This window comes from Salarias fasciatus, chromosome 12 (assembly GCF_902148845.1).
Source record: "Salarias fasciatus chromosome 12, fSalaFa1.1, whole genome shotgun sequence".
NCBI classification, from domain to species: Eukaryota; Metazoa; Chordata; class Actinopteri; order Blenniiformes; family Blenniidae; genus Salarias; species Salarias fasciatus.
In genome coordinates this window covers 13,505,647-13,518,573 of record NC_043756.1, presented here as the reverse complement: position 1 = coordinate 13,518,573, position 12,927 = coordinate 13,505,647, and the positions used below count along the sequence as shown (strand labels likewise).

Sequence of the window (12,927 nt, the reverse complement as noted above, 5' to 3'; positions counted from 1 at the left end):
TTGGTATTTATGTGCGACATTCGGGACAGTGCTCTGTGTCTCTTGGTATTTTTGTGCAACCCGGTGTTCATCCTCACCCAGTGTTTCAGGATTCATTTTCACTTTGAAATCTGATCAAGTAACGTCCCTCTCTGTGCTCACGTGGTGTGCAGGGATGTGTGTGTGTGTGTGTGATGCAGCTGGGCGGCTGCACGTCAGAAAAATTAATTATTTTCTAAATAAACTTAATTTATAACGATTCTGTGTTCGGATATTGTTGATGTCATGTTTCAGTTTTCGGCACCGAGAAAGAAAACACTCATCTGATTTCACTGGAACAGCTTTATTTATAAATGTTACAAATTCAAAATAGAAAATTTGTACTCCGTAACTAAAATACAAACCGATTTCATCTATACAAAACAAACATAAAATTAGCACAATGCATGGCCAACAGAACTTACATGCATGTTTCATCTGAGAGAAGGCACGAAAGGATCCGACAGTCTGTGTATTAATTCAGTGGTTGGAGGTTCAAATCCTGTCTTTACTGACCGTTTCTTTATTGCAGGCGTCCATTGTTAAGGAGCACATAAGCATTTTCCACTGAAACTTTATATCATGCGGTTTCAGGAGTTGAGTACAATATTTCATCACTGTCAAACAACTCGCTGCTCAAGAGAAGATCGGGGAAATTATTTCTTCAACCAAATCAAAAATCCATTTGAACTTTAACGTCACATTTTTAAACCAGCTGAATATTCATTTCTGTGTCACAGTGGACTCGTGTCAGGAAAAGATCGTCATGGTCAGTATTGACTGGAAGACTATTTAATAACAAATAACAGAGCCTACCATTTAAAGCTGATTAACTTACTAAAAAAATCCAAAAGTGAGTTCAGTCTTGAGGGTCTCTCATGTCCATGCTGACCGAGGTCTGCTGTGAATCTGAAAGAGATGATTTTAAATCAAAAAATCTCTTTAAAACTTCCACTTTCACCATGCATCAGCTTAATTTTCATGGTTTACCTTGTCCTGGTAGCCTTTGTCGGCCATCCTCTGCAACTCCAGCTGCAGCTCCTCTTCCTGCCTTTGAAGGGCCTTCCTCTGCTCCTCTTCCTCCTGCTCTCTCCTGCGCTGCTCCTCCTGCTGCTCTTGCTGTTGCTGCTCCACCTGAATCGCGTAAATACGAAACGCCTGGCGTTAACGTTGCTAAACCACACAACGTGGCATGTGTGCTCTGTTTGAAGGTCTGTGCCGACCTGGGTGTGAATCTCCTGCAGCCGCGCCGTCCGTCTGCCCTCCTCCTGCTCCTTCTCCTGCCGGCGGAGCGTCCTCTCCTGCTCCAGCTCCTGGATCAGCTCTTCCCGCCTCTTCAGGGACTCCTCCTGAGCTTCACGGTTCCTCTGCATCTTCAGTTCAAGCTGCTGCTGTCTCCCCACCAGAACCTTTTCCCCCAAAACAATAGATAAATAGCAGCTTGTCTTCATTGGTCTTTTAAAATTTCTATGCCAAATTAATCTGAAACTAATGTACCTCGTGCATGAGCCTTTCCCTGGCTCTTCTCTCCTTCTCCCACTGAGCTTCTCGTTTCTCCCACACACGCTGAGCTTCTTCCCTGAAGCACGTGGCACATTATATGTTACTTTGCATTGGATAAAGCGACGAGAGAGGGTTCCTGTAACGTCAACACAGTGAATCAGCCGGCTCACCTGTGCAAGACGTCAAACTCGGCCTCCCTCTCTCGCTCCAGCTGAAGCTGCTCCTCGATCACTTGTTTCATCCACGCTGCGTCTGCAACAGCTCTTTCCCTGCGAACCGTCTCCAGCCTCCTGTCCTCGTCCTCTCCTTCCAGCAAGGCCGCCAATATCTTACGGTCGGCCTCCTGGTGTGCAGATATTGAAGGATTTAGAGCCAAACATCAGAGAGGAGGATGCGGTTGAAAATGGCAGGAATAAAACAGTGTTATCGGTGCATGAGGCTGATTTACCAGTTCCTCCTGGACTTGCTGGGCTCTCCTCTTCAGCTGAGCTCGATATTGACGGATCAAGAAATGTCTGGTGAAACATAAATCCATTGAAGTCAACCCTGCCTGAATAAAGGATGATACCGCTTCCAGAGAAATGCTCTCTTACCCCATCTCAGTCTTCATTTTCCTCTCCTCCACCTTCCTCCGCTCCTCCTCCAGCTTGTCCAGCTCCCACTGCTTCACCAGCAGAGCCTCTTGCTCCTTTTTCAGTCGAGTGGCCTGAGAAAAATCACAAAAGAAAAACAGTTTAAAGCACATTTGTGTTTCCTTTTTTGAATTACGGAAATACTGAGGTTGTGCCTACCTCTTCTTCTCTCAGCTTCAGCTCTTCCATCTGTCTGCGAAGCTCCTCCGCTCTGCTCCGCGCCTCTGCCTTCCTTTTCTCCTCGGCTTGCCTCATCCTCTCCAGAGCCTCTTTCCGGGTTCTCTCGTACTCGTTTTCAAAGCGCTTCGTCTCCTCCTGCTCTTCCACCTCCTTCTGCGTGTTTCACCAGATGGCTCGCTTACAGTAGGTGTCAAAACTTTCTCAATTATGCACCATGAGGAGATTAACCACAGCCGATCGCCGACTTGATACTGTGCTCACAGAGCACACGAGCGGAGTGTAATTAAAAATGGATTTGTTCCATTAATAATTAGTTACATAAAAGGATAATGAGAAGTTTAATGACTCGCCAGTCTTATGTATCATCACTCACTTAACAGAGGTGGTTGTCACATGGAAGTGTAAACAAAGACCATTTCATAAATTTGTATTGATTTTTGCACCATAAACTAACAAAATATATATATATAACCCTGAGCAGCTATTGTAACAGTGGATCAGCACAAACTGAAGCATAACGGCTTTAGGTTGTCTTACCTGCTTTTTCTCAGATATCTGCCCTTGCCAGTGGCTGACAACATGATCTTTATGTAATTCTGACTCGAGCTGCAGGCAGAATGAAAAAGGGAGGCGTGACACAGCAGATACTGATGAACCTGACTCTCAGTGGAACGGATACCAGAAGAGTTTATTCTCTCAAGTCAGCGCTGGACTCGAGTTCACAGAAGGTCTGAATCACGAGCATCTTGGATTCCAGATCAAATGGACATCTGGCCAAGAAGTATCTGTTGTCGCTACCTTTGGGTCTTGGTCACTGGATTCCAGAAACCATTAATCACTCAGTCGTCAGTCCCAATCTGAGTTACAAGGTTTTACAATTTACCACCTTTGCATGAGAAGCTCTCCTACCTCTCGCAGCTCTGGGGTGTTTTTCTTCCGGTGTTCCCTCAGCAGCTCTTGGGCAAGCTAGGAATAAAAAGACAGCAGTAATTCAGATTACACTCAAACATGGCAGAACACCAGGACACCCGTGGATAAAGACAATGCACCTTTTTTTTCCTTTCCTCTCTTGCTGAACGGAGCTCCTCGGTCTTCTGCAGCAGCTGACTCGCCACTGTGCTCCTGTCAGGAGTGAGTCCTCGGAGCTCCGCCTCGTACTGGTCTTGCTCTTCTTGAAGCATGGTCCTGAGCCGGTTCCTGCGCTGCTCCAGTCTGGCCTTCTTTTCCTCTGCCAGTTTCTGTTTGTGGTATGCTGACATGCTGAAAAAGAAGTGAAGCAATAAAGCACTTTGTTTTGATTTATCTGGCATATTTATTTGGATTGATTGGGGCGATTCGTCTGTCAGATGTTGAATTTCTGCTTGTCTCAGATGCAGTATTTCAATCACAGGAACTTCTGCATAATATGACTTTCTGAACACTCATGCACCTTTTTTCTAGATATCTTTGTATCCGAAAATAGTCAAGTTTGTTTCACAATAATCCCAAATACAATACAGTGTGTAGTTGCAACTGTTTGCTTTCAAGACAGAATTATTCACTAGAAGGAAGAGCAAAGAAAAAAAATAAAGCATTAACAAGTCAGATTCTAACCACAGTCTTGCGTGAGAGAGAGTACTAAAATACAAGTGTTTTAACCACTGCACCACAATGCAACCCTTATTGTTAAATTAATTATGTAAATTAAGATTATCTATGGACTGATCTGGTTTGCTAGAAATGCTCAATTATAAATTAAAAAATGGGACACATGATTGCTGTCTACTCATCACTTCATATAATAAAAGAAAATGAAATTACACAGCCTATATAAAATGTAGACAGTGTGGGCTTTTCATGGAGGCAAAGCAAATGTAGTTATAGAGCACCATTCAGACACAAGGCAATAATAATTTTATTAGGATGAAAATGACAAAATAGGTCAAACCTATTAATAAGGCCGAGCAAATAATAATGCTGGTTTTAAAAGAAGTGGGAGTGCTAGCAGTCCTCAGGTGTTGGGGAGTTTATTCCACAGTCCCTCTGGCTGCAGCTGTCTGACAAATTGGTGGAGCAGATGGAGCTTTCTCAAATGTGAATTTTGCCTTCAGTTCGAACACGGTTTGGGGTTGTGGGCTCATGTTTACCTCTGCTGGTAGGACTGCCTGGAGCTCCACGTCGCTTGTTTCTGGCTGCGGACGCTCTGCTCCCTGAAGTACCGGGCATGCGTGTCCCACTGCTGCCGCCACCGGGCCTCCTGCTCCCGCTGCCGGGCCAGCTGAGCGGCCAGCACCCGGGAGCGGCTGGGCACATGGGCCGATAAGGTGGGCAAGGCCATGGACCTGAATCACAGTTCACACAATACACCGATCAAAACCCATCTTTACAGACCGATGACCTGCTTTTGGATTACATGTTTATTTTACACAGTCTTCACCAAACAGAGCTGAATGTTTTAAACTATTTCATATTTCTGAGATTAAGTCAGGGATGAAGCTCTGACGGACTTCACGAGCTTGTGACATCAAAAGCATCACAACAACATCAAGGTGCTGCACTTCATGTCACATGTAGGCGGTTTCAGAGCGTTTAGCGCCACTATTATAATGACTAACCCTGTCTGCATTAAAGTAATACATCTTAACTTGGAACTAAGCTGAATAAATCGACGTTTCTCCATAAAACTCACCTTTATTGAAGACGCCGTTTTCCTTAGTTACTGTTTGACTTCCTAGTTACTCCCACGCTACGGCGTGCAGTAAGGGTCAAAACTAGCCCCAGACTGAAAAGCGCGAAGCGCGAAACAATGTCGTACAGCTGATTTTCGAGGTGTTTGCCGAACATTCAAAGCAATACTTAGCGTTTATTGGTTAATTTATTTATCAAGACACACGATTAACATTATTTCAGGAATCGTGAGGGCTATGTTGCAGCAATAAGTAGTTTCTTATCAGAAACACACTGGGGCCCTTTAAAAACAATGATAAGTCACACAATGAAAGAAGTGATCCATAAAAACTGTGTTTTATAAATGTAAAAATAGCATACATGCGCAGTAAAACAGATTGAAAATGCATGAAAATTTGTCTAATGCAATAAATAAATAAATTGCATGAGTGTGTGTGTTTTTCATGTTACTCCTACTTTTTACTTTTTTGGGCTTCAAATTATCTGGTGCTTTGATGGACATGATCCACTGATGGTGCTGCGCAAATGATGGATCTTTACTAGGTTTAGGGTTAGGGGCTGTACCGGAGCCAGAGTGGGGGCAAGGGGGCGGTCGCCCCAGGGCCCAGAAGGTCATAGGGTCCCGTTTCATGTGATGTATTCACATTTACTCATAAATAAATTCTTATAATAAATTGTACAGTGTGTGCCAGAAGGTATACGCATATGATCGTGGGCTCCAATTTGCCAATTCTTAGATTACGACTGTCCATGAATGCATCAGAGCTGTAAGCCAGCGCTGATTGGTTGTGCGGCATGAACGAGTCTTTTCTTTGCACTTGATCTGAACTCTTTGGAGGGAAGTTAAACAGTATGCTAAACACTATGCTAGCCACTAGCGGTACTACCCAAAACCTAACATCGGAGCCATTGGTGAGTCAGTGAAACCTTCAAAAATATTATCTTTATCAGAACGCTGTGATCTTGAACACCTGCCTATTTGAATGTGCCTTGTGTTGCTCTCACCTATAAGAGACCACCGAGTCTATTTTTTTTTCTAATATACGTGAATTCCAAAAGATACAGATAGCTGTGTCTATATCTATCTGAATAGATTGTGTAATTTTAGACCCACTGTGTTAATTTTATATTTAAGCTGTGTCAAAGATGGTACAGATTTATCCCAGAAATTTTGTCTGAGTTTTCAGCACCATGGACAGCGGACACTCCGAGATTGACATCTGTCAGGCTGCATTTGTCTGTGTCTGTGTGTGTGTGTGTGTGTGTGTGTGTGTGTGTGTGTGCGTGCGTGTTCTTGTATTTCTATCCTTGTCGGGGCCAAATGTCCCCACAAGGATAGCAAAACGTGGAACGACGTGCCTTGTGGGGACCTTTTTCCGGTCCTAAGTAGGAGAAACAGTGTTTTCTTGACCATGTTGTTGTTACTGAAAAAAGTAAAAGTGCAAAAACATTTCTTTAGGGTTAGGCTTTGTTGTGGTGTGGGTTAGGGTTAGGGTTAGGGTAAGGGTTAGGGTTAGGGGCTAGACATGAATGGGAGTCAATGGACGGTCCCCACAAGGATAGAAATACAAGACTGTGCGTGTGTGTGTGTGTGTGTGTGTGTGTGTGTGTGTGCGTTCTCGTATTTCTATCCTTGTTGGGGCCAAATGTCCCCACAAGGATAGCAAAACGTGAAACGACGTGCCTTGTGGGGACCTTTTTCTGGTCCTAAGTAGGAGAAACAGTGTTTTCTTGACCATGTTGTTGTTACTGAAAAAAGTAAAAGTGCAAAAACATTTCTTTAGGGTTAGGCTTTGTTGTGGTGTGGGTTAGGGTTAGGGTAAGGGTCAGGGTTAGGGGCTAGACATGAATGGGAGTCAATGGAAGGTCCCCACAAGGATAGAAATACGAGACTGAGCGTGTGTGTGTGTGTGTGTGTGTGTGTGTGTGTGTGTGTGTGTGTGTGTGTGTGTGTGTGTCTGCATGTGTGCGTATGTGTATTTGTTCTTCAGAAGGAGTTTGTGAACTGGTTTGTGACTTAATTGTGCTTTCTGAGGCATATAGGTTTGCTTGGCTCAATAAAAGTGAGCATTAGTGTGTTGTTTGATGGTAGCATGAGGTATTGTTTGAATGGTGAAATTACTATCTAAGGGCCCGTGGAGAATGCTCCGCCCCCTCTGTACTGAGACCCAAGCTCCGCCTCTGTTTAGGGGTCATTCCATCCATGTAACATAAACTACATGCACAATATCAATAAACCGCACAAGTAAAAACCTGCATGATCAATAGGTTGTGACCATTGCATATCAATTTCTAAAAAGCACAATAAGATCAAGGTTCTTTGTGCAAATAATAGATTCATTATTTGGGGAGCACAGAGGAATGGTTTAAAACAAGAACCTTCAGTCTGAATAGCAATATTCCCTGACACTCCATTAGTTGACAGTAAAGCAGCAAATGTGGTCAGACTCAGAGGAAGACTAGTCAGCTGTGTGTGTGTGTGTGTGTGTGTGTGTGTGTGTGTGTGTGTGTGTGTGTGTGTGTGTGTGTGTGTGTGCTGTTTCTCCTCCTCCTGGTGTCAGTGTGAGTGTGCAGCAGAGGAGGCTTGTGACAGCCTGTTGCTGTTTTCACTTGAGCGGTACAGAGAGTGTCTGGACTGAAGCGATGGCTCTGCTAATGGAGCACCAGTTCAGACAGCTGCCAGCTGACAGACAGGTGGAAACCAGACCGTTCCTGGAGGCTGTGTCATACCTTCCACCATTCTTTGGTAAGTGAACTTCCCACAGTGTGACACTGCAGCCACCATGTTGACAGTCCTGCATGTAGAGTTGTGCAAAAAACTATGAAATGTGAAGTTCTATAAGACAAGGTTGTCAAACTCATTTTACTCCCGGTTCCACATACAGGTCCATCTGTTCTCTCTGGTTCAGTAGGCAGTATGATTACCTCTGCTTACATGTTTTCTTGGACAATAGCTTTTCCCTTTTTTCTTAGTGGAAGGAGATACTCATATAATGTGAAAACATTCACACTTGATCAAATATCTTTTTACACAACCTCAGTAAGTCGAACATTTTACAGTACATTTTGCAATACTGATGGTTCCTCTTTGTGCAATCAGTGGCGAACTATCAGGAAACCAGACTCTCCATTTGCCTTCATCATGCAACTTTTTACAAATTCAGCTCATGGTTTGGTTTTGAGGTTTCACTGACAATGAAGCACTGCAGGATTGTGGCTCTCTTAGCTTGCATCTCAGCTTTGTGTTATGTCTGCAACTCTTACTAAAATACTTCAATCCCCAATAAATATATTTTTAACAGCAGTTACTTTTCTCAGAAAAAATTCTATTGACTGTCTTTTTTTTTTTTAGTCATACACTATGCAATGTAATTCTGCAGGCTGCATAGTAACCTGTGACAGGCTGTTTTTTTTTTGGGACATCTTTGACGTCGCTGTTCTACAATGTCAGAGGCTTCAGAGGCAACAAAATTTGTTTTCCTGAATAAATTTGCTGTAACATTGCTCGGTTATGATTGGATTCCCATATTGCTTAAAGTCCAGGCCAGATTGAGGCCTGCAAACCAGGTGACATCAATTATGTACATTTATGAATAATGTATATTTGAAGTCCTTTTGACTGTTAAACTGGTTGACCAGACACTTAAAGACGTAGATTCGATTTCAGACTCAACCATTTGAAAGGGTCCTTTTTAACACTTTTGTAAAGCTTTCATGATTCATTTGTTAAATCTTGTTTTTTTTTTTTTTAAATGATGCAAAAGATGTGTAGTAGGGAAATCTGTCACACTTCTCCAAAGCTACAAACAAAACGATGCCACTCTTTTCAAACAATAATCTTTTTTGGATCGTATTTCTCTCCATCAAGCTGTCCACAATCCTTTAGCATGCATAATTTAATCCACTGGCCTGGATTTGAAGTTGTGAAAATTGATTAGTACGGTGTTGAGTTCCCCTTGCCCATTCACCAGTGGCATGGTGCACCAGGGCATCTTTGTGCGGCTTCATTCTGTATTAATATGCCAAAGTCCCTCTATTGAATCTGCCATGTGAAACCCTTGAGAGGAACCAAGTCTGATGTCGACGTTAAACTCTTTCCTCCTTGTTGCCATTGTTTTTCCTGACCTGGAACTTTCCGGGCCAACTTTCCTACAAGCCATTAACGTCCTGCTCGCTCATAGTACTGCATTCACACAGGTGTTTTGAATTAGGCAGACTAATTAGGCCTCTTCTACACAGTCCTTGATTGAAACCTTCTCGTTCCTGTTTGCTTGCTTACAGACAGCTTATGCAGTGTTATATCCACATCACACATTTAGATTTTAAGTATAAGCAACTTTCTGACTTCAGCAAACTCCCTTCTTGTCTATATTTCATATTAATCCTAAATGAAAGTGAACTACATTGTTCTTATTTTCATTACATTTCATTGAATACTTTTTCAATAGTGACTGTGCATTTAGTACAGTAGAGTGGAAAGTATATAGAGAGACAAAAAAGCTGAGGACATCTGTGAAACAAGATCTGGTGCCATCGGAGTTGCACAGCTGCACCTGGGCACAACCGAGAGCACCGACAACCCGGGAGCTGAGAGCTGTCTGTGTTGATCAGTAGATGTCTGTGGCCGAGGCTACAGTATATGTCTCATATAGCAGTCCTGTCACCAAATGCTCAGGTCCTGCATGAGGCCACTTGACTGAGTAACCATGCAACACCTTGCTTTTAAGGTGATTTAAGCTGAACATGACTAAAACATACAGTTACAGTTATTATTGTTATTGTTATTTGAATAAGCCTATTTATTATTTTTCCAGTCACATGTCCGTGTGTAAATATTCCTCCTCAGACTGCCTCGGTTCAACTATCTTTGCACCGATCAAAGCTGACATTTGTGGGAACATCACAGTAAGTATGAATACTAGAAATAAAGTCTGACTTTCTTACTTTACTCAAAACCTGAATAGATCAACGTCTGATTGTGCTTCATAGAAAATCAAGGCAGTTTATGATACAAACCCGGGTCGCTTCAAGACTCTTCAGCAGATTTTGGAGGCAGAGAAGGAAATGTACGGAGGAGAGTGGCCCAAAGTCGGAGCAACGTTGGCGCTCATGTGGCTAAAAAGGTCATTAACATTTTGAACACTGTCGCACTGCATGTGTGTGTTCTGCTTAGGGACAGTTTGCATCTATCACAACTGTGACTGTCTTATTTTCTAACAGAGGTCTAAGATTTATACAAGCATTCCTTCAGAGCCTGGTGGATGGTGAAAAAGACGACAACAACCCCAACCTCATCCGCGTCAACGTCACCAAAGCCTATGAAATAGCCCTGAAAAGGTATCATGGCTGGCTGGTGCAGCAACTCTTCAAGGTGAGATCCGAGCAGTCGGGCATATTTCTATGAAAGATTTGTGACTTTGTGTGATTTACTGGAGATTATATATTTTTTGAACTCAATGTAGAATAAATTTGGCCTTTTTCTTGTTTACTCTCTTAGGCAGCTCTTTTTGCTGCTCCGTATAAATCAGATTTCCTGAAGGCCCTCTCCAAAGGTCGGGATGTCAAGGAAGAAGAATGCTTGGAAAAAATCCGAAAATTTCTGATCAACTTTTCTGCCACTGTTGATGCGATTTATGAGATGTTCAATAAGATGAATGCCGACCTTGACTACACAGTGTGACTGCAGGACGATCCTCTGTCTCCTCGTTTAGTCATTTAAAATATGCAGCTCTGCAGTTCGTCCATCGACATGGCTCACATCATCTGAGAGCTCATCTCATGTTTGTGCACTTTTTATCATCTGTGTGGCTGTGCTGGTTTCCTCACTTCACACTGCTCTCATCAACATGTAAAGAATATACTGAAAAGGAAAGTACAATTTGAACCAACCACATTAATACAAAATCATTAAATGGGTGAGTTTTGTCTCGTTAACAATCATAAATAGAAATGCACTATGTAAAATAGTTTTAGAACACAAGTAAGTAGGCGATACAAACATGTATATGAAATGTCTTTGTGAATATAGAAAAGAATTTGTTGTTGAATGCACAATTTCTCAATTAGTTTCAAACATTTCCTTGAATTTTTTTCACGTATCTTATTTGTTAAGAGTGTCTTGTTACCTTAAAGTAATATAAAATGGATATTATCTTTAAAACATGGTTTATGCTCTGAGCTAAAAAGTGTAGATTTAGTTTTTACTAAATTTGATTTAAACATGTCTTGTTAAGGAAAAGCTATCCAGGACTGAGATGATAAAGTTTCTACTTTTTAATCAAAGTTTGATTATTTTATAACATGATCCTCAGTCCTTTATTAATAACTTTGCAATCGTATTCAGTAACTCTCTATTATTTTAACCTGAAAATAACTGCTTTGTTAGCATTTCTTGTATGTAAATGCCCTGCCATGTTGCACTTGTGCCCCTAGCAGAAGGTAAAGATCACATTTCAGTGACTTTGTCTCACCTTTCCTCTTAAATCAGTTCTTTCTATACATATCAGCCTGTGTAAACAATATGACTGATTCCTCAGACATGGACTCCTGATATTCTATATATTGATATTCTTCCACGTCCATGCCTTTGTCTATTTTTGTCTATTCTTCATCACCTCCTCGTGCTTATGGAACATTTTTACTCTTTTCGTCTTTGTCACAGAAATGATATTTTTCACAACCATACTTTGTCGTCTTTACTTGGAAAACTTCACAAAAAAGCTGATCTGTCATTAGGTTTCAGTGTGTGCACAGCATAAAACACATTTTTCTTTCACCTTGCATAATAGAAACAACACCTTTGAAATTGTTTGATTTCTCTTGTGCATTTCCACATCTGTACATTTATACAGTTTCTAGCTACTAGTTTCTAGTTCTGATGTTTAATTGCACTCAGAGAGAAACAACTTTAGGCACTTTTTAATTTTTAACAGATCTGGTAATAATAATATAAAATGCTGTTTACATCCCTCCTTCATGTAAGACTCAACATTCCAGAGACCTGTTCCTGCATTGGCATTTTAAATTATTTATGTATTGACATTTTTTTTTACATTTCTGTACTTTGTTTGCATGATATTATTTGAACAAGTTGTGGAATTAATTATGTTTTCCAGATTTGATATTTCTGTATTGATATTGATTTTACTTTTCATGTTTGACCTTACTCGAGTAACATTCCAGGGAAAGGAGTGCTGTGTGTCAGCAGTTTTATAGATTAAAATCTAATCACAGACTTGCTAATTGGTAAAACTTCTTCTGCCACCTGTTAAGATCTTCTCCTTTGAATCGTGTACACATAGCTGTAGTGTGATGCTGATGAGAGAGCTGTGAGGTGGACGTACATTGTGAGCTGTGTCAGTGTTGCAGCGCTTCACATCTGCACTCATTAAAAGTTTAATTGGATTCCTCTGTCAGAACTAACGCCTGCATAAGTCTGAGTTTTTCATGCAGACGTCTGCTCATGCTCTGTATGAATTCACCTGCAATAAACCGTCCGTCTGCAATGTTGGTGTGGCTGAAGTCAATCCCAGCTGACTCTGGGTGAAGCACACACACTCAGTGAGAACATGCAAATTCAACATAGAAAGGACAAAAAAACCGTAAGGCAAGGGAAAGACTACTTACCAGCTGAATAAAATAGTTGTTAAGCTTTATACAAAGAATAGGTACAATGGAAAATTCCCCTTACTGATTTTCTTTTGTTTAATATGTTTTACTCTCTTTTTACAGTTTGACACACCTTTTTTACAGAAACCTGAGCTGCACTCGGTGTGGTGTGACACTGAACGGCTGAGAATTTCACAGTGAGAAGTGAGTCAATAATTGTTAAACAGCTAACTGTAGGGAGGCATTCAGTTTGGCAGCCCTCAATGAAAGGGAAAGCGAGTTTAAAGAAAAAAAAAAAGAGGCTAGATTAAGGTTAATG

The 12,927-nt window shown here is 41.5% G+C and overlaps 2 protein-coding genes across 2 annotated transcripts; one reads left to right on the top strand and one right to left on the bottom strand.

Moving 5' to 3' along the window:
- Nucleotides 1-262: 262 nt before the first annotated feature.
- On the bottom strand, nucleotides 263-5,060 carry tchp (trichoplein, keratin filament binding). Its single transcript, XM_030104382.1, has 13 exons — nucleotides 5,002-5,060; nucleotides 4,460-4,654; nucleotides 3,383-3,593; nucleotides 3,243-3,299; nucleotides 2,871-2,939; nucleotides 2,313-2,486; nucleotides 2,115-2,227; nucleotides 1,970-2,036; nucleotides 1,692-1,864; nucleotides 1,516-1,597; nucleotides 1,242-1,427; nucleotides 1,009-1,152; nucleotides 263-927 (listed from the first exon to the last, which is right to left on the bottom strand). Exons 2-13 carry the CDS (start codon nucleotides 4,648-4,650, stop codon nucleotides 895-897), a joined length of 1,500 nt encoding a protein of 499 aa, XP_029960242.1. The 5' UTR covers nucleotides 4,651-4,654; nucleotides 5,002-5,060; the 3' UTR covers nucleotides 263-894.
- Nucleotides 5,061-7,591: 2,531 nt separating this feature from the next.
- On the top strand, nucleotides 7,592-12,491 carry gltpa (glycolipid transfer protein a). The gene is made up of 5 exons (XM_030104383.1): nucleotides 7,592-7,746; nucleotides 9,847-9,905; nucleotides 9,990-10,123; nucleotides 10,221-10,371; nucleotides 10,498-12,491. The coding sequence occupies exons 1-5, from the start codon at nucleotides 7,644-7,646 to the stop codon at nucleotides 10,678-10,680; spliced, it is 630 nt and encodes a 209-aa protein (XP_029960243.1). The 5' UTR covers nucleotides 7,592-7,643; the 3' UTR covers nucleotides 10,681-12,491.
- The last annotated feature ends 436 nt before the right edge of the window (nucleotides 12,492-12,927 follow it).

Excerpts from the sequence above, each read along its gene's own strand:
- tchp (XM_030104382.1), bottom strand. The coding sequence starts at position 4,650 with ATGGCCTTGCCCACCTTATCGGCCCATGTGCCCAGCCGCTCCCGGGTG. Across the intron at positions 2,487-2,870 it reads AGATATCTGAGAAAAAGCAG|AAGGAGGTGGAAGAGCAGGA; the intron begins GTAAGACAACCT and ends TGAAACACGCAG. Across the intron at positions 2,228-2,312 it reads TGAAGCTGAGAGAAGAAGAG|GCCACTCGACTGAAAAAGGA; the intron begins GTAGGCACAACC and ends GATTTTTCTCAG.
- gltpa (XM_030104383.1), top strand. The coding sequence starts at position 7,644 with ATGGCTCTGCTAATGGAGCACCAGTTCAGACAGCTGCCAGCTGACAGA. Across the intron at positions 9,906-9,989 it reads ACATTTGTGGGAACATCACA|AAAATCAAGGCAGTTTATGA; the intron begins GTAAGTATGAAT and ends TGTGCTTCATAG. Across the intron at positions 10,372-10,497 it reads TGGTGCAGCAACTCTTCAAG|GCAGCTCTTTTTGCTGCTCC; the intron begins GTGAGATCCGAG and ends TTACTCTCTTAG.